Source organism: Cyprinus carpio, chromosome A10, assembly GCF_018340385.1.
Source record: "Cyprinus carpio isolate SPL01 chromosome A10, ASM1834038v1, whole genome shotgun sequence".
Lineage (NCBI taxonomy): Eukaryota > Metazoa > Chordata > Actinopteri > Cypriniformes > Cyprinidae > Cyprinus > Cyprinus carpio.
Genome location: NC_056581.1, coordinates 13,856,512 through 13,875,778, shown reverse-complemented (window position 1 = coordinate 13,875,778; position 19,267 = coordinate 13,856,512). Strand labels below are relative to the sequence as shown.

At 36.9% G+C, this 19,267-nt stretch overlaps 1 protein-coding gene across 2 annotated transcripts; it reads left to right on the top strand.

Moving 5' to 3' along the window:
* Positions 1-2,155: 2,155 nt before the first annotated feature.
* Positions 2,156-18,953, top strand: LOC109097388 (vascular endothelial zinc finger 1-like). Of its 2 annotated transcripts, XM_019111027.2 has the most exons (7): positions 2,156-2,170; positions 2,297-2,433; positions 10,226-10,995; positions 13,563-13,632; positions 13,824-13,989; positions 15,844-15,879; positions 16,111-18,953. In XM_019111027.2, exons 2-7 carry the CDS (start codon positions 2,398-2,400, stop codon positions 16,467-16,469), a joined length of 1,437 nt encoding a protein of 478 aa, XP_018966572.1. In that variant the 5' UTR covers positions 2,156-2,170; positions 2,297-2,397; the 3' UTR covers positions 16,470-18,953. The 2 variants fall into 2 exon arrangements, with proteins under 2 accessions (XP_018966572.1, XP_018966573.1); XM_019111028.2 differs by lacking the exon at positions 15,844-15,879.
* The last annotated feature ends 314 nt before the right edge of the window (positions 18,954-19,267 follow it).

Genomic DNA, 19,267 nt, shown 5'->3' with positions numbered 1-19,267 from the left:
TGCTTAAAAACGCAACCAATTAAAAAAAATAAAATAAAATAAATACAGGTTAAGATAATAATTTGTATTCGATTATTTGTATAAGAATAATAGCTACAGATATTAATCAATTAGCCCTCTATAGGAATAAATAATAATAATAATAATAATGAAAAAGAATAGATAGAATAAGAATAGACTGGTATGCACAAAGTAAAATATATTCAATAGAAATGATTGTCTTTTCAAATCAACCATGTGCTTGATTTTGCGTACACAAGTTTAATCGCAATATTGAATTGATGGCGGTTCAGTTTCATTTGCATGGGCATAGCGCCCTCCTTTGGACCAACTCTGTAACAACACCAATCCCTCCTTGTGTATATTTTTTATAATTCTCCAGTTGCGCAATAATCTTCAAAATCCCCATCTGTTGCACATTTGTGAATTATTTATCTTACATTCTTACAGCATCTCTTGTTCTGGTGTTGGAACCTGATTGAGCACAAAGCTTTAGCTGTTTAAAAGGTTTAGTGCCCTAAATTGCAATAAAATAAGAAAGTGTATCCATTTAAAGTCCACTAATCAAATTAAACAAAATATCAAATCCATAAATATTTAATTAAGTTTAATCATTAACCAAAGCTTCTAAACTCAATACAGGTCTATAAATCATATGTTCTGACTTGGCTGTAGTGTTTTGGTAGAAAATGTCAATCTTTCTTATCTCATGCTTAAATCATGATTACAGCATATCAGACTTTATAGCCATAGCAAATCAGTTTTGCCAGTTTCTCTGCACCTGACCTCACTTTCTTGGACTGATCAAACATTATGTATTTCCTTTTATGTTTAGGTTTTAAGACAATTTTGTGCCAAACATAAACTATTTAAAAGGTGCTCCACAGTGTCTTCATGGAAGAAGAGGATTTTAAACTGGCTTATATGATGATCACATTTCATAAGAACGTACTTTACTGGTCCTGATGCAACCCCGGTGTCATAGTTGGTAAAATATAACAGACACAAAAAGTTCTCTAAATATAACAGTTCTTTACTCCTAATGCTGCTTTATTTAATTTTTTGTTGCACTCATAAAAAAATACAAAATAAAAAAACCCATAGAAACCTATCCTAAAACATTCAACACAAAGAATGCCAGAAAATTGGAGCTGTATTAAAAGTAAAACATTTCATTAATATATTTAGCAAAATAATTATTTTTTTAATTTATATTTTTTATTATTTAATTTATATTACAAATTGAAAGACTGAAATCTTAACCTAAGTCCTAATTAAATGCTTTTAGCATTTAACGTTTAATGTTTGGTAGTCACGCAAATGCTATTATACTACTTCAGGAAAAACAGTTTTATGAAGCATGACCTTCTAATCTCTTTGTGACCTATTAGAAGGGAACCCCGCTGATAATAAATCGGGTTATTAAGTTAATTCAGTTCAGGACTAGCTCCCTTAATTATAAAACGATCCTAAAATAGACCGGGCTGTCTCTGCGTCTTCAGCTAATCGCTCTCGTGTGTCTGCTGGGGGATTTATAGGAATAAATCAGGTTAAAAGGGGCACACAACTCTGTCCCATGTTTGCTGCATCTGGTCTTTCGGTGTTTTGAACGAATCTTTTAAACAAACGAGTCGTTTTCGTTCACTCTCATGCAATGACTCATCTCAGAGCATCTTGTTTGTGAACAAACCGAATGAACTACTAGGACATCTCATTCATTAATGAACTAAACGACCAAAAGCATCGTGCTGAGGATGCTTGATTCCATCGATTCGGTTAAACGATTCAATGAATCATTCACTACTGGAACTACCTCCAGACTGGGACACTGAATGCATCAATGAACGAGTCTGAACAAATCATTTTAGTGAAAAGATTCATGTCTTTTAAATTAATCAAAATCCCCAACATTAGTAGGCAGATGAATTAAGCCTTAATATGCATAATGTCGTATTTAAATGTATAAAATAGACTTTACATGTACAGATAGAGCAGGTCTAATCGTATAAAGGCAGAGAAATCCTGCAGTCAGTCTCGCGCAGTGAGTAATGACGAGTCTCGCGACAGTTCCACGCTATTCATCAACTTCACTTCTGTTTTTTTGGAGCGTCCCAAGAGTCTGTCGAGATGGAGATGAAAAACAGGGGTGCTTTGAAAATCACTAAATTCAGTATGTCGTAAATTCAGTACCATCTACGTATGGACAGATTGCCTTATACTACACAGTATGTTTAAATATGTTTATAATGTACCATACTGTAAAACTCAATAGTGCTTTATTCATTAAATCATTCAGACTGCTGTTGTATCCCCCCCTCCCGCGAGTGGTACGTTCCGCGGGGTGGCGGAAGTCTCGCTCTGCCATGTTGAGCGCTTTGTTTCTGTGAGTGAGACGCGATGATGGAGCAGAGCTGGAGCTCTTTCTTATTCCAGGTAAGAAACGCTCTCTCTTAAACACGCACGCACATTTAAACTCACACGCCGTCCGTGCGCCGCTCACTTATGCTACCGGCCTGCCTGCTTCAGTCTGCTTTATCAACAGAGATATTTGAAAAGGCGCAGTTGGAGCAAAACAATAGTAGATGAGTCCCGGGCACCCAGCTGCGCTCCCTCTATAGATGTAGTAACACTCAGTCGCTGTGTTTACCCCTCTATATAACTCTGTAGAGTTAACTTAACCCTATATCCCTCTTTACCCCTCTTATCTGACTCTATAGATGTAGCCATGTGTACATCATTTTACTCTATCTCTCTCCTTTTGTAGATCTTTCCTTCTGTCCCCTGTTTACTCCTCTGTCTGTAACGTTACTCCATCTATCCCGCTATATTTCTCTGTTATCCGGTCCCTATATCGCCATCTCTCTTCCATCTATCTTTCCCTCTGTTTATTAATTTCCCCATTCACTCTTTTATAGATATTTCACTCTGCCAGTCTCTCGGTTTGTTCCTCTGTTTCTATCTCCATCTAGCTCCATTTTATCTCCCTCTGTAGATCAGTCTATCATCAGTTCCTCGAACACTTTGTTTTTCTTCACCTCTGCCTCTATCTGTAACTTACCTCTGTGTAAGGTTCCTATAGTCATCTAAAATCTAGAAATATCAGTGATTTTTCAGGCATGGAAAAGTTGCAGAAAAAAATATATGAAAGTTATGGAAATCTCTATAGACTATATATAATACATTTTAAAAAATTAAGTAATACAAATATTTAAATTTTTAATTTGGTGGAAATATTTTTGTGAGTGACATGGTAGTGTAATCTTACATACATTGCAAAATTATAACAACTTATTTATTACAACAAAAGTTATAGATAACCATTAGTCAAAGGGTTTGGGAACCATCTGTCTGTCTATCAGCTTTGGGACAGCAAGAATCAGAATAATAATAAGCTGCTTAAGTGACTCAGATCCTGAGGACTTGTTTACATTTAAACTCACTTTATGAGGTGTTCAGCTGGATTGCTTTTTGCTTAGTCACCTATATCCTCAGGCTTTAGTCTAACTTTCTGCTTTTCATTACACCTTTTACAAAATGCATTGGTTCATATTGCACCTGGTCCCTCTGTGTGATTTTCTGCAGCTGGATGCATTTATATTAATATTGTTGAAGATAATATTTATCATGCCTTGTGATCACAGAGCTTTTGATGTCAGTGAGAGTTTTACTGTATGTACTACTGCTATGAATCATTCTGGGGAACATGTTTTGTTTACAGCATATTGAGCCATATGAATGAGTTTACCCAACTGTTCTTTACTTTGCATGTCTTCTTTTATATTTGTTTATTACCTGTTGTTAAGTGTGTGTGTAACATTGTGACCCATACTTCACTATATGACTCTCCTGTAAAGATCCTAAGAAACATGTAATTTGTTTTACATAATAACCTTTGCTCTAATAAAGCTGATATTGATTTGCAAGATATCATATTTGCATAAGCAATGGATGTTTGGGGTCCTGTTTTGCCCTTGAAGTGCTGCACATTTGAGTCATTTCACAGTCAGTCATCGGGAAGTGAGATTAAACAAGTTTGATCTAATGTGACACATGCCGCCACACAAGTTTTACAAAGTTTCTTTTTTTCTTAATAGAGCATCATAGTGGAAGTGGTGACTTTGGTGAAATTGCAGAAGCTCTCCTGATGGGAAACTTTAGTTTAAGGGTGAATCACTTCAGTGGGTGTTTAGTGACAGGGCGTATCATTCAGGTGTCTGGGGATGCACTTTTTAAAAGCTGACCTGGTTTAAGTTGGTTTTGATAAACTAGTTGACTTCACGAATCGTTTGTTGGACAGCTAGTAGGTTGTTGTGACCCAGAATGACCTAGTGTAGCCTAGAGAAAGTAGAATTCCCGTAATCCATTTATCACCGAGCTGACTCATAAAACATCCTTCGTTTGTTGATCAGACACACAACAGACTAGACGCGCATCAGACCTGCTCCATTATCCCCGGGGCCCAGCTGCTTCTTGCCTTTAGTGTTCAGTACTGCTTTAGACTTTCATATTTACTTGTGCTGAAGATAAAATTTTCATGATGAATGAAAATGGTGACGTCTGACCGTCTGGGATGTGAGGATTGCTCATCTGAGAATGTTTTTGGAGTCAGTGCCTCAGTTGACTCATCAGAGTGGAAATGTTTGCTGGGACATTCTCTCAAATGTTTCATGCAGTGTTACAGTTAGGATGGGGTGGTATGATGCCACTATATATATATCAAGAAACAGTATGAATTGTGGCAGCACATCACTCTGTTATACCATTTATACCACAATTTATCCAAAGGTGTGGTTTTAACTCTTTTACAGTAACATAAATGTGGCTATATTTACAATGTATTACAGCCTTGATTATATCATGTGTTTTTGCAGTGATGCCAAATTTATTCAACAGAAGAAAGAAACTCATTCAGGTTTAAAACAACTTGAGAGTAAGTAAATGATGACATAATTAATGTTTCTATTTATTTCTAATTCTTAGTCTACACACACACACATTTAATTAAAACAACAAATTAAAAAAATAAAAAACAAAATATAAATTAAAAAAATCAATAGATTTTTGAAAAAAATCTCTAAATAGACTTCCCTGCTCCCAGCATCGCTACTTAATGGCTCCTTGAGGTGGCGCTCAACACATGAATGAGGGAAACGTTACATGAACATAAGTTAACTAGCTATAGGAAAAGAGTTTTTTAACGGGATGGTGGACAGCAGTGTTAGTAAAATAATAGATGCCCCAGCCATGTTTAAGTCCAAAGTCTGGACCCACCTCGGCTTTTATACCATTGATGGGATAAACAGAATCAACAAAATGTACACTACATTAAATAAATGCACTATAAACACTTAAACAAAATACTCAAACAATTTACTCACGTGATCTTCTTGCGTGAACACCTTAACTTGCACACCCTAAAAAAATCCTGTCAACCCTCAAATAACAACCCTCAAAGAGCGCCTGATTACTGGATCTTTCACGTCTGGTTGCGTTAATACTGTAAAAACACTCAAGGTTTACATATAAACACAGTTGATTATGTCTAAAGTGAAGGTAAACAGTTGAGAGAAAAATGGATGCGTGCACCTCTTAAATCGACAGCAGACTTATTGTAGTAAACATGTTTCTGCTTATCATTAAAAGGATAGTTCACCCAAGAATTAAAATCCTGTCATTATTTACTCACTCTCATGTTGTCCCTAACCTTTATTAATTTCTTTCATGTGTGTCGTGCAAAAGAAAATACTTTGTGTAACCAAACAGTTGGTCCCCATTAACTTTGATAGAAGAGAAAAAATACTGGTGACCAGCAACTGTTTAGTTACCCAGATTCTTCAAAATAACTTTTATGTTCAACAGGAGAAAGAAACTCATTCAGGTTTAAAACAACTTGAGAATAAGTAAATGATGACAAAAACATTTTTCAGAATTTTCATTAGTTTGGATTTGAATGAAAAGAGAACATGCACTTAATCTTTTCACAGGCATTCTGTTTTCATAGTTGGACAGATACCGTGATGTATCATTATGGATTGTCTAGCAATACATAAATTATCACAGAATTGCTGTAATGTGATATTATCGATATTGTGTATCGTATCGTGAGGTACCCTGTGATTCCCACCCCAATTATATAGCATCTGACCTTTTTTGTGGATATAATAAAAATTAATAATAGACAGAATAACGGATTAATATTTTAAATGAAAAAAATGTCTATGATTTGTTTTTCATATGAAATATGAATCTATTATTTATATAAATCTGATATATGGACAAAAGCAGAAATATGCTATGATTATGCAATATATTCAACATTATGGGGTTGAATTTCCAGCAAAAATGATTTTATTGTATACAGTTACTGTGATATAATATCTCATAGCATGATGTAAGATTGCGGTCATACCGCCCACCCCAGTCCCAGTGTAACACAAGCTTCATGCGTCTGTGAAAATGTGTGAACTGCTGGGAGATTGTGCATTGGGTTTTGTCCTTTAGGGTCTAATAGTTGTAAACAGCTGGGTTGTGTAGTGTTATGAGCTGTGCGCCTTCCCACAAGCTCCCTGTGTACTGTTTGTTTTGCCCGTTTAATCACCCTTTCTTCTTTGCTGTTTCTTTTCAAATTCAAATTTAAGAAAGCTTTACTCGAAAATGAATTACCATGTGTTTCAGCATCCAGCCCGGGCCTGTTGCGGATCTCCATTGTGCGACCGCTGGCTTTTCAAAGCTCCTTATTCTCTCGCTGAACTCGTTTTCTCTGTTATTTACGTTGCACTGACCTCAGCCTTCAGAGCCGATTTGTATCAAAATTGTCAGAGTGGCGTGAAGACGCAGCAGGGCTACAGTCATTCTGTGTCACATGCTCACAAAGTTCACATACACACACACACGCACGCAGTGGCCTAGTCTAGACTCGCATCCCAAGACGTACCCAGTAAACTGATGACTGGGATGCTATAGGAAGTGAGCGAGCAGGTGTGTGTGTGTAGATATGCGGTTCTCCTCATGAATAGAGGAACCAAATCGGAGAAGACTCCCGCACAAAGACCCCCTGCGGATCCGTGAGGGCATCCCCGCTCCGATTTGTATCCATCACAATAGAGCAGATGAAATAAGGAGCAGAAAGAAGCGTTCATTTCTCTTGTCCTGCGTCTGCCTGCGTTGCGGTCAGCCCTGTGAGATGGATGGATGACGCTGAATGGGAAAGGTCAGGTATTTAACCCTGCCCTCTCGGTGATTGCAGGAGATCGTGCATATTAATTGCGGTGTCCTCTTTTTGCTGTGTCTGCAGAGACCAACGGCATCGTTTGCTCCTGATTAAGCATCTGCAAAATTACATATTTTTAAAGTCTTTAAAGGTTTTAGCATCCGCAGTCACTTAGAGCATTCCAAAACCCTCTGTATCAAGTTGAAAAATATTTTTAAAAAATTAACTAGTCCACTTCACTAATCAATTAGCTTGTAGGATGATTAGTGAACCCTTCCTTATGTTTCCTTTGCCTCTGAGAATTGACAGGCTTTGTTGTTTTATCAAGTCAGGGGAAGCTGTTCCCTCCGGGGCCGAGCCCTAATAATGCCGCCTTTGACCTTTCGCTGACTTTGTTCATGGTTTAAAATCTGCATCTGATTTTTTTTTTTTGCTCATTAGTTGTGTGCAGTTGTGTAAGGTTTTTTTAATTTTTTTAACCAAGCTGGTTTGGGGCTGTTTCTTGGTTTGTGGGGGCTGTGCCTGTTTTAGATGCTCCATTGAACAGCAATAGTGGGTGAACAGGGCGTTTGCTGCATTTTATCGGGTCTTTTAAGCGCCTCAGGCTGTGGTAGGGTTGAGAAGTCGGATTCCTTTTGGGGAACCACTTTGTTCGGACTGTTCATAGATGCATTGGATTTAACTTTCATACATGTTTGCAAAGACCCAATTTGACAATTTATGTTTGTGATTGTTGTATATTCTTTCCCTCTCATTTGTCCTGGTGTTTCAGTGTCTGCCAGGGTAGGTTGTGATGTAGGTTAGCAGTAAGTGTCTCTTTTGCCCCTGGCTGTGTAAACAAATCCCACACACTGCTCTGTGTGTGTAAGAGAGGACTAAAGGAGTGCGTCTAGCCTCCCAGAAGCCTCAGTAAACAAATAAACAAACATCCACCTCTATTTCCAGGCCTGCCAGGTGGGTTTCACTGTGTGTTCAAGCTGGCTGCATCCCAGTTCACATACATCTATGCTCTGAAAGTAAATAATTCACTCATAATGGGAAATATACACTTTTTGAGTTGTAGTAGGACAGTATGTCAGTATTATCACAAAACCACATCATAAAATTGTCGTGCATTTTTTAAATTGCTGTGGCAACATCTGGCTTGCACAGATGTAGACTTTGAAAGTCAGTCCATTTCTTTATTCTTTGTTGTATTTGCCCAGAATAACTCCAGTTTTCAGTGTCACATGATCTTTCAGAAATCATTCTAACATGCTGATTTGGTGCCCCAGAAAATTTTCAGTGTTGAAAACAGTTTTGCTACTTAATATTTTTCTTAAAACCCTGATACATTTTTCAGGATCCTTTGATGTATAAGAACAGCAATTTATTTGAAATAGAATCTTTCATAACATTATAAATGTCTTTGCTGTCACTTGATCAATTTAATACATTTGAAACAGAAGAGATCTGGACTTTAATGTAGTTTGATATCTGATATAAGCCAATATATTGCTTATCAAATTCTAAATGTAAATATCTTTCACATTCCTGTCTGTCAAACACAACTATCTGTAGTGTAAGTGCTGCATGGCTCTTGTTTTCTCTGTAAAGTCCTTGTCATCTCATTCACAGGTTTAGCTGAGTTTGTTCCTGACCTGCTGAATCATCTCAGTTGTTGTGTTACAGTTAATTTTGCAGTCACGTCACATGTTAAACCGGGAGCATCTCAGCAGATCGGTTTACGCTGGACAGATTTAGATTCCTCTGAGGCCCGACGTTGTTTTTGAGTTCAGTTAATCAGAGCGCACAGCCTCTGCCCTGTACCCAGCGTTCATGCCAGCATGTGCTCAATCACGACTGCAGCGAAATCTGTGTCATTAGTTTGGGGCCCAGATGACACTTTTGATAACACTGTGAATCATTCTGAATCAGGAATTCTGAATCCAGTCATTAGCCCAGCATGCTTTTCTGTGGTTGAAGAGGGGAAACCTGACTCATTTGATTTAATGAAGTTTCTCAATGGAGTGCCTATTCGTCCTGCCAGCTGTCGAGTCCAGTGTGTGTTTGTATGTATGTAACGTGAGCGTGTGTGTTCATTCCTGAACTTTTGCTTATCGTTAGTCACCCCACAGGCTGCCGGAAGTGCTGATGGGAACAGAACACACACACACACACAAAAACTCTGTGCAAGATGGACTTTATCATCTACATCAGTGAGATCAGAGTTTGTCATCTCTGTTCAAACACAATGGAGCCCCAGAGTTAAATTCTCCAAAGAATGGCCTTTTTTAACCTGAGGAAAAGTAAAATAAAAGTAAAAACTGGTGCAAAAGCGAATATGTGCTTGTGTGTGCATATGTATTCTATTAGTTAATACAAATAGTTCTTTAAAAGTTTTTTTTTTTTTTTTCTAATTTAAAGATTTTGTAGGTTATGTAAATATTAAAGCTGCCTGATTTAACTTAAAGCATGTTAAATTCTCTATGTATATCGTAAATACTTAAACCTGTTGTAAACCAATAAAACCGTTTTGGATTTATAATATTTCTCTGAATTTATTTATTTTTAAATAGACAACGATTTTATAATGATTGATTTTGAGGGGCTTTAATTTATTATTCTGATCTTATTATTACTATTCTAATTTTTATTCTTATTCTATAATTTTCATTTTATTTAGTTTATTTTTATTATTCTCATATTTTTTATTTTATTCTGATATTTTATGTTATTATTAAAATTTCATTCTATAATTTTTTTGTATTCTATTATTTTTATTATTTGCATAACATTTCTTATCTTATTCATTGTTCATTTATATTTTATTTAGTATTTTATTCTGTTATTTATTGTTTTTATTAAGCACAGAATTTCAATATAGTATATATTGAATTCTGTACATTATATAATTATAATATCATCTATCAGCCATAATTTTAGTTAATATTATCAATTTATTTTTTTTTTATTTTTTTTGTCAGTGCATTACCGTTTTTAACTCCTCTGCCCGGTTCTGTTTTCTCCTTCCAGCAGGCTAATGAAGCCCTTCACCACCAGCACCAGGTGGCCCCGAACAGCCTCCTGCCACTGCTGAACTCTGAGCCGCAGGACCAGAAGCCTGTGATGCCCATTCCTCTGGACCACAAGCCCCCCGTCAGCGCCGCCGAGCTCCTCAAGGACAACGTAGCCAGTGGGACAGGGGGAGGAGGGGGTGGGAATGCCGGAGGAGGTGGTCCAATGCCCGTGATCAAGAAAGAGCACAAGAGCAAGACGCCGTTCATCTGCGGCTACTGCAACAAGGCCTTCCGTGACAGCTACCACCTCCGCCGGCATGAGTCCTGCCACACCGGCATCAAAATGGTGTCCAGACCCAAGAAAACGGCGCAAGCAGCACCCACCATGGTCCCACTCATCTCCACCATGTCCCGTGAGACCACGGGCGACCCTGCCTACATCTCAACCATTGCTGGCATCCTTTCCACAGCGACTACTTCCACGTCCTCCGCTTCTACCATCATGTCCCCGATGTCCATGTCCAATGTGACCCAACACAGTGCCCCCAAAAAGCCACCCAAACCCGTAAAGAAGAACCACGGCTGTGAAATGTGTGGGAAAGCCTTCCGGGACGTTTACCATCTGAACCGTCACAAGCTGTCTCACTCGGATGAAAAACCATTCGAGTGTCCTATATGCCAGCAGCGCTTTAAGAGGAAAGATCGCATGACGTACCACGTGCGCTCACACGATGGAGGCGTCCACAAGCCTTACGTCTGTTCTGTGTGTGGAAAGGGCTTCTCGAGGTACGTGGAGCTTTTGCACTTTTTGTCAGTTGGCTTCCATATCAGGGATCTGAATTATAAGAAATTTAATGATTCTAATTCAGATTGCAATGAACAATTCTGGTTCTTTAATGATTCCTATAGTATTTTTGAGGAACCTCCTTCCTTTTTTGATAACATACACTATCGTTTAAACAATTTGGGGTCAGCCAGTTTTTTTTGTATATTATTAAAAAAAATGTATACTTTTATCCAGCAAGGATGCATTAAATGGATGAAAAATAAAGTAAATTGTTAATTTATTTAAATATATATTTTCTAATAATTGCTGTTCCTTTGAACTTCAACAAAGAATGCTGAAAACGTAATTATTACTGTTTTCATGATAACATGTAGCAGCACAACTGTTTTCAACATTGATAATATTTCTTGAGCAGCAAATCAGGATATTACAATGATTTCTGAAGGTTCATGTTACACCGACATTATAAACGACATTTTAAGAAATATCAAAATATTAAAAAAATTCACAATAGTACAGTTATTACTGTGATTTTGATTATAAATGCAGCCATGGTGAACATAAGAAACTTTTTTTCAGGAGCATAAAAGGCCCCAGGTACTTTTTTGCCCAGTAATGTATTTAGTTTTTATTATTGTAGTTTTGTAATTTATTAAAACATTGTTTTTTTAATTTTTTAAATATCTTTTAAATACAGTAATTGAGCTGATTTATCTCTTAAAATTTTTGAGTATAGTAACAGTTAATTTTCTAATTTATTTATTATTTTAAGTGATTTAATGTTGGTTCTGAATAAAAACCAGTTCTTAATATAAATCCCTACAAATAAGTATATATTTTCACTTTAATAATACTAGAACATATACATTAATGGCAAATGTGACTCATTTCCATCCTGCATGAAATGAGGCTGTTTGTGGATTCTGATGATGTCAGTGCATTTAATAGTGTCTGTTGAAATATGTGTTCAAAGCTGGAGCTGAATCCACCATCTGCTGTTCTGATGATGTTAATGTCGTCTCGTTCCTATTGGCTGCTGCTGGCTGATTTATAGTTGCTGTGAATGGATCTGACTGGCTGCCTTTGTAGGGCCCAGCATGCCGAGGGTCTGCATGAACAGAAGGAGGAGGGGGTGCTCTTATTCCTCTGTTATTCCCTCCTTGCCTCCTGTTTGTTCTGTCTTAGAGGATCAGTGCTGGGGTTTCCTTTGAGTCACTCAGGGGCTGCAGACACACGGCTGCTTTAGGAGGCTCGTCTATAGCTTGTCTATAACGTCCCTGAATATCCGGGAAAGCATCGGAGAGGCCTCGCTATCCCTGAAATTAATCCTCGGATTATTAATCACGCTCTGACACAAGTCAGAGTGCAGAGATAAAAGGGGCTGTTTTAGAGCTCTGGCTGTTCCTGAGAACACCACCTGAAAACAAACCGTCCCAGTCTCCTCCGGCAGGTTCTGTCACGTTCATGTTTAGTGCATTTTTTAAACCTGGATAAAATTGTTCTCCTCCACATGCCCCTGTTCATTTGCTTTCACTGTGTTATTTTGTTCCAAATTATAGTAAGATTGCAAAATGTTTTGGTTATGAATATGAGAAGTTGTGAGGTAGCAAAACCTTTAATCTGATAGTCAAAATGTTATTTTAGTATTTTGAGATAATAAAATAGATACTACTTTAATCTATTATACTATTTGATTAATATGTACTACTTGACTGTTAGCTTTTATTATTGATTTGAATTAGTTTTTAGTTTTTGATCATTTTTTACTTCAATTTAAATTGAAATTGTTTAATGTCTATATAGTTATTAATGTTCGTTTCAGTTTTATTTTATTTCTCCGTTTTAGATATTTTAGTGAAGCTAAATGAAAATTATACATTTCCTTGTCAACTACCTATCAAAATTCAATAAAAGTGTACTATTATGAAATATTATTACAATTTTAAAAGATGCTTTGATGAATAGAAGGTTCATAAGAACAGCATTTATTTGGAGAAATAGATATCTTTTGTAATATTATAAATGTCTTTAATATCACTTTTGTTACATTCCATGCATTCTTACCAAATAAACTTTTAATTTGGAAAAAATAAATAAATAAATAAATAAAAATAAAAAAAATTATATATATATATATATCTGTATAATATATATATATTATATTGTTTTATGCAGCTTTGTGCACCTCGAGTTTGGAAGATGCTTTCTTACTAAACATTAACACCAAACAGTATGGGCAATCAAACTTATGTTCACACCTAAACCTCTAGTGTGAAAGCAGCATCAGTTTGTGTTCTGTTAGCAGCTGTGAAGAGTAAATAGTAGCTAGTGTAGGCCAATATTTACTGTCAGCCACATCTGCAAGCATGCGTTCTAGTTGACGGCACCAGATGAATCTGCAGCTCAGAGGCGGACTCGTAAAGTCTGTCTCTCAGAGGCGAAGTACAGCACCTGAGCCTGCTGGTTTTGTTTTTCTGAAGTGCACACAGATGCTGCTGGTACCAAAATCCACTGGCTTTGTTACAGAGGCATAATTCTGTTTTCTTCCTGTTTTCATCTTTTTTAGGCCTGACCATCTCAGCTGCCATGTGAAGCATGTTCATTCTTCAGAGAGACCTTTCAAATGCCAAGTAACGGTAAGAACAGGAACCCATTTTAACTTTTTGCATCTTTAGTTGCTGGCAGCCAAAAGATGGTAGGTTTGAACTCCATAAAGGGTTAATAATGAGGACTTAACATAGCTTACATCAATTTGGAAAGTTCAAAGAAAACTGATTGAATTTGTGCCATAAATGATGTAATTCTACATGTCTTGTGTCCGTGATAGGCCTGTACATCAGCCTTTGCCACCAAAGACAGACTTCGGTCACATATGATTCGGCACGAGGGGAAAGTCACTTGTAATGTGTGCGGAAAGATGCTGAGTGCCGCCTACATCACCAGCCACTTAAAAACACACGGCCAGAGCAACTTCAACAATGCCTGTAACAAAGGTAAGTGCGACGTGATTGGCTGCCCCAACAGCCAATCGGCCGCTAGTCTGTACAACGACTCTCCCAGCCTCTCTGGGTGACTCATGTAGCTCTAGCACCAACATCCTTTCCTCTGAGATCTTTGCTGTCCCTTCAGCTCCCGTCCTCTCTCCTACACACTCAAGTGCACTAGTTTATGAGAAGTGACTTTTCAAGCACAGTTGAGAGATTTTTAAACCTCTCTGAGAAGAACTGGCCAGAATGACAACGTTGTGGTTTTTATGAGTCCTACAGCTTTTCAAAACATATTTTAGCATCCACAGTAATTCATGATATCACAAGTTATTCTGAAAACTTTACTTAGTTTGGACATCATCCCGTCCCTGTCCTACGGTGTTTCTTGGTTTGACAAAAGCAGGAGCTAGTGCAGAGCAGCGTTTTCTTAGATGGAGAAAAATGATGAAGCTCAAAGAATCTTGAGAGTGAAATCTCTGTCAAGTAGACGTGAGGGCCATTTAAAGCTATTTTTTGAGCACTTCTGTTCAGAAAGATACATCAACATGGCTTCTGTGATTCTTTTCATTGAAAGTCCTGTGCCATTTATGTTCGCGATTGTGATTGAGTTGTTTAGACATTTTTTTGGTTGTGCAATCCATCATGTTTCATTGGTCATGGCATTTGACTCGTTTGTTCAGATCTTAAGTTAGACAAGCATGTCAGTGGAGAAGACCAGTGCTTTGCTTTAGGCAGAAACTGCTCTGACTAAACCGGATCCTTTCGGTTAAGGACGTGTACGACAGGGTCAGGAGTAGGTCAAGGGGGCAGATCTACTGAAAGGATGAAAAGAGGTCAGCGGTACTATGGAAATTTGTTCTGTCGTTTACTTTAATTAGAATTTAATGGTTGCAGTTCGCCCAAATTCTGCGGTCTCAGAGCTGTTGTGCTATTTAGTGATAGATGCCATTATGTGTTCTTTTGGATAATTTATTTTCTAATGAATTAACCCACTGTTCCCCACACAATAAACCACCCATCAAGTTTATTATTTTTTTTTTTTTTTTATGTATATATATTTCTTGATTGTGATTTAGTTAAGTTGTTGTTGTTGTTGACTGTGAGTCTGTTTTTTTTTTTTCATAGAATGTTAGAATTTGATAGAATTGTATATTTTAATAGCTAAAATCTCAGAATGTTCTGGTTTCAAGACAAATTCTCTCTTTATCGACAGAATCTGTGACCATGCTGTTGAATTCCACAGAATATTATTTTGTAATTCTATTAATATAAAAAGTATATTAAAAACAGTTTTAATTGTATAGTATAATAATATCAAATAATGTGATAAAAAAAAAAATATATATATATATATATATATATATATATATATATATATATATATATATATATATTATTTATTATTTATTATTTAATATATTTATTATTTTTTTAATTATATTAATATATTATTTTGTGTCTCTCCTCAGTTAAAAACAAATATATTTTTTTGCAAATTTAATTATTCAATATTATTTATATTATTATATTTTGGTATACTATTATGTCTCAAAATTCAAAGATTTGTTAACAAATTGTTAACAGTAATGCCTTTATAATGTACAATGAATTTTTTTTTGCAAACGGATGGATGAGATTTTTTTCTGTCCTAACGTCTGTCAACATGCTGTCGATAGAACTTAAACTGTATTGAACCAGCAGCATTCATAATCAATGGAAAACTCTCAGATTTTAACACGATAGTCATGTCTGAATTCACACTGAGCATAAATGCTGCAGCCCTGCATTGTTAAAAGTCCCATAATGCATTACTGCAGGCCGCTGCCTGCCCATCATAACCCTCTGTCTGTTTCTAAATAGGAGATTGGCAGTGGAACCACTCAGGGCTCAGAAAAGGTAAAAATGAAACGAAACAAAAAAGGTGGAAAAGCAGATTTACACACACAATAACAGTTTGCTGTCTCCGCTGTTGATTATAGGAAGTTCAATCACAAATGCTCACATATATCTACTGGTCTAGGTCATGTGCCATACCAGTGTAGATGCCCAGAGAGTTTGGGAACAGAATACACACAAACCCTCAACAAAAGCGTTAATGCTTCTCCTGTCTCTTTCTTTACTCTACAGACAGCAGTGAAGTCTGCAACTCTGCCTCCACCACGCCAGTTACAGCCACAAACCCCATCACCACTGCAATGAACCGCGGCAACACCAGCCACCCCGTTACCATAGCAGCCCAGATGAACATCTCTACCAACACGGTCAACATCACGTCTCCCGTCAACCTGCAGCACCCGGTTACCATCACCGGCCCTGTGAACATCGCATCCGTCAACATCCCAGCCACAGCACCCATGAACATCGCCCACCCAGTGGCCATCACCACACCCATGTCCATGAACATCGCCACCCCGCTTAACATTGCCATGAGATCTATGGACACTATGCCCTTCCTGTCCCAAATCTTGCCGTCTTCTCACTGGTAGAACCAGGGGCGCTGACCAGCATTTTTGCCCTGACTGCCGTGCTACTGACACCTGAGTGGCGTGAACAAACCCATCCCATGGCTCCATTGCAACACTAGCAGAAGATTTGCACAGATTTCCAACTCTCTCTGGCCTTCAAATATATTCGCGTTTTGCGCACCTGGTGAGCAGCTCTGTAGCAGGGCATTTCGCAAGCCCCTCTGAGCACTTCAAACCCCGATGATGGACGTTTTTAAGGACAAATGCAATAATTGATGTACATTTCGAACACTTTTTTTTCATAAGTAGAGTGCCGGTGGGTACTTCAATAATGTTGAAGTGTAACCTGCTAATCAGTATTTAAGGAAATTCATTTGAAATGAACTGTTGCTTCCATTGGGAGGGAGGACTTTAAAAATATTTTTTACATTATTTAGATTTTGCGCAGGGGTGTGAGTGTGTGCGTGCATTTGTATGTGTGGCAACTCTGAAGCGGTACAGTAGATAACTTTTTTTATTATTATTATTAATGGTGTTCGTCATGACACTGTTTACGATTTTCAGTTTTTATGAGGGGAGGGCAGCTTCTTTCACATATTGTTTACGTGGCCATTGTTAGCTGTTGCATGTTTTCTTTTTGTATACAGAAGAAAACGTTTGGAGTAAGGAAAGAGAGTCTTGAACTGAAAGCATATCCCTAGTCTAAAGAGGCAGTATTATCTAAAAATAAATATCACGATGTGTCCCAAATGGTGCACTTGATGTGGTCACTATGGTCTCGTGGCCTTTGTTTGTGCAGATTCACAAAGTCCATGAGAACACTGAGTATCCCATTTGTCATTTTATGATTGAGAAATGGTGTGGACTTAACAGCAGACTACTACTCGACAGCCTGTGCAGCAGTACTTCACCAAACTGTGGACTCGGAGAAGGACCGTAAGGGCCAAGTGTGTGTTATTTGGGACAGGGATTATGAGCTGTAGATAACCAGCTCATTTAATACAGCGCCATCTGTTGGTTGGAGTACCACATTGATGCCCTTTAAAGGTTTCATTTGGACTTTTGCCTGTTAGTATTTTATAACCTTGTTTTTAGTATTTTTATATAATGTTTGCAAGATCCCTGTTCTAAAAAAATGTTCTGCAAAGGAAATGTCCTGAGAATATGAAACAAATGTGAATAATTCCAGGAAAATGCCTTGGCGTTATTCATGTTTGTAAATATATTTCACTTTGTTTTTATTTCTTTTCTTCGTGTGTGTTTTGTTTTAGGTTTTATTTTTATTTACTGTGCTTTTTTTGTTTGTTAGATTTTTTTTGTTGTTGTTGTTAAATGTTTTTTTTTTAACTTTTTTTATTTATTTTAAGATTTTTTTTTAAAAAATGTTTTAGTTTTTTTGTTTTGTTTTGTTTTGTTTTAATGTGTTATTTCAACAGCAGCACCATCCTGCTCATTTTATTTGGCTAAAGTGTTTTGGATTTTATAGACTATTGTTTCCTGTTACTAAAGCCCAGAAGCACCATTTAACATAAACGCATGTCTTCAGTCTGAAATAATGGAGAATGTTTACAGACTGCCTCTGGAAATTTCTACACTGTGGTGGGTGGTTACGTGCTGGTCTGTGTGGACTAAAGCGTTTAATAATTTTGTGTTAATGAGAACAATAGTATAAGTAGGATGTGTGAGCTGTCATTCACTACACGGATCTGTCATCAATGTCATGGAATTTAGGTACATTAAATCAGCCACTTCCTGTGGATGGAGCAGGTGCCAGAAAGAAGAGACTGCTGTAGTGAAAACACTAATTATTCGACTTGTATGCAAATTTTTTTTTTGTGGGTAGTTTTCCCGCCGCAGCCTGTGATGTGATGATCTGGAGTGTCTGAATGGATGCCGTCCACCCCAGCACTGAGTCTCAGGAAGGGTATGCTTTTTCCTGATCAGACACAACGAATCACTGATCCGTGTGTGTGTGTGAAGCATTTGATTCTCCCATCACACTAGAACAAACAAAAGCATGTTTCTATAGTTTAGTTTGTGGGAGAGTGAGAATGCACATTTATGCATTTCATGGTAGATGCATTACAATTGCCTCTTTTATTTGCCAAATTGAAACCAATTATGAAATCCAATGAAGTGAACATTTTTGTATTGAATCTAATGTTGTTTGTTTTGATTCGTTTGATGAACTGGATGATTTTTGGAGCCCCTGTGAAAGCGGTTGAATGTATATGTTTGTACAGAAGTGTTTAGCTCAGAAGATCTTAGAGAACAAATAGAAATGTGAGCGAAGAAAAGCAAAATAACCTTTTTATAAAACTTTTGTATTAGTACATTAACAATGGTAATTTTGTATATATGAAGACTAGGCTTTCTGAGTAGCAGAAAGAAAAACATTCCTACATTTTTTTTAAATGTAAGTTTGTCAGAAATAATTATGTAAACATGCGCAATGTTTTATGTGCCTTTTATTTGGATTGTCTAAATAAAAACTGTAAAACATGACTGCGTGTAAGAGATCTACCAGCATCTATTCTCAATAATGCAAAAATGTATTGCATAAATTTTAAAAAGCTCCATCTACACTTGTCTGCATGATAAAACTGATACCTTATGTTAACAGTAATCTTTAATTATTCACACAGATGTACCTTGTTTGACGAGTTCCCTGCAAAATCAAGAAATAGCGGTTTTAAAATTGAGATTTCAAGGCATGGAAATTTCTAAATCTAATCATATATATATATATATATATATATATATATATATATATATATATATATATATATATATATATAATACTCTGGTATTTATTCTAT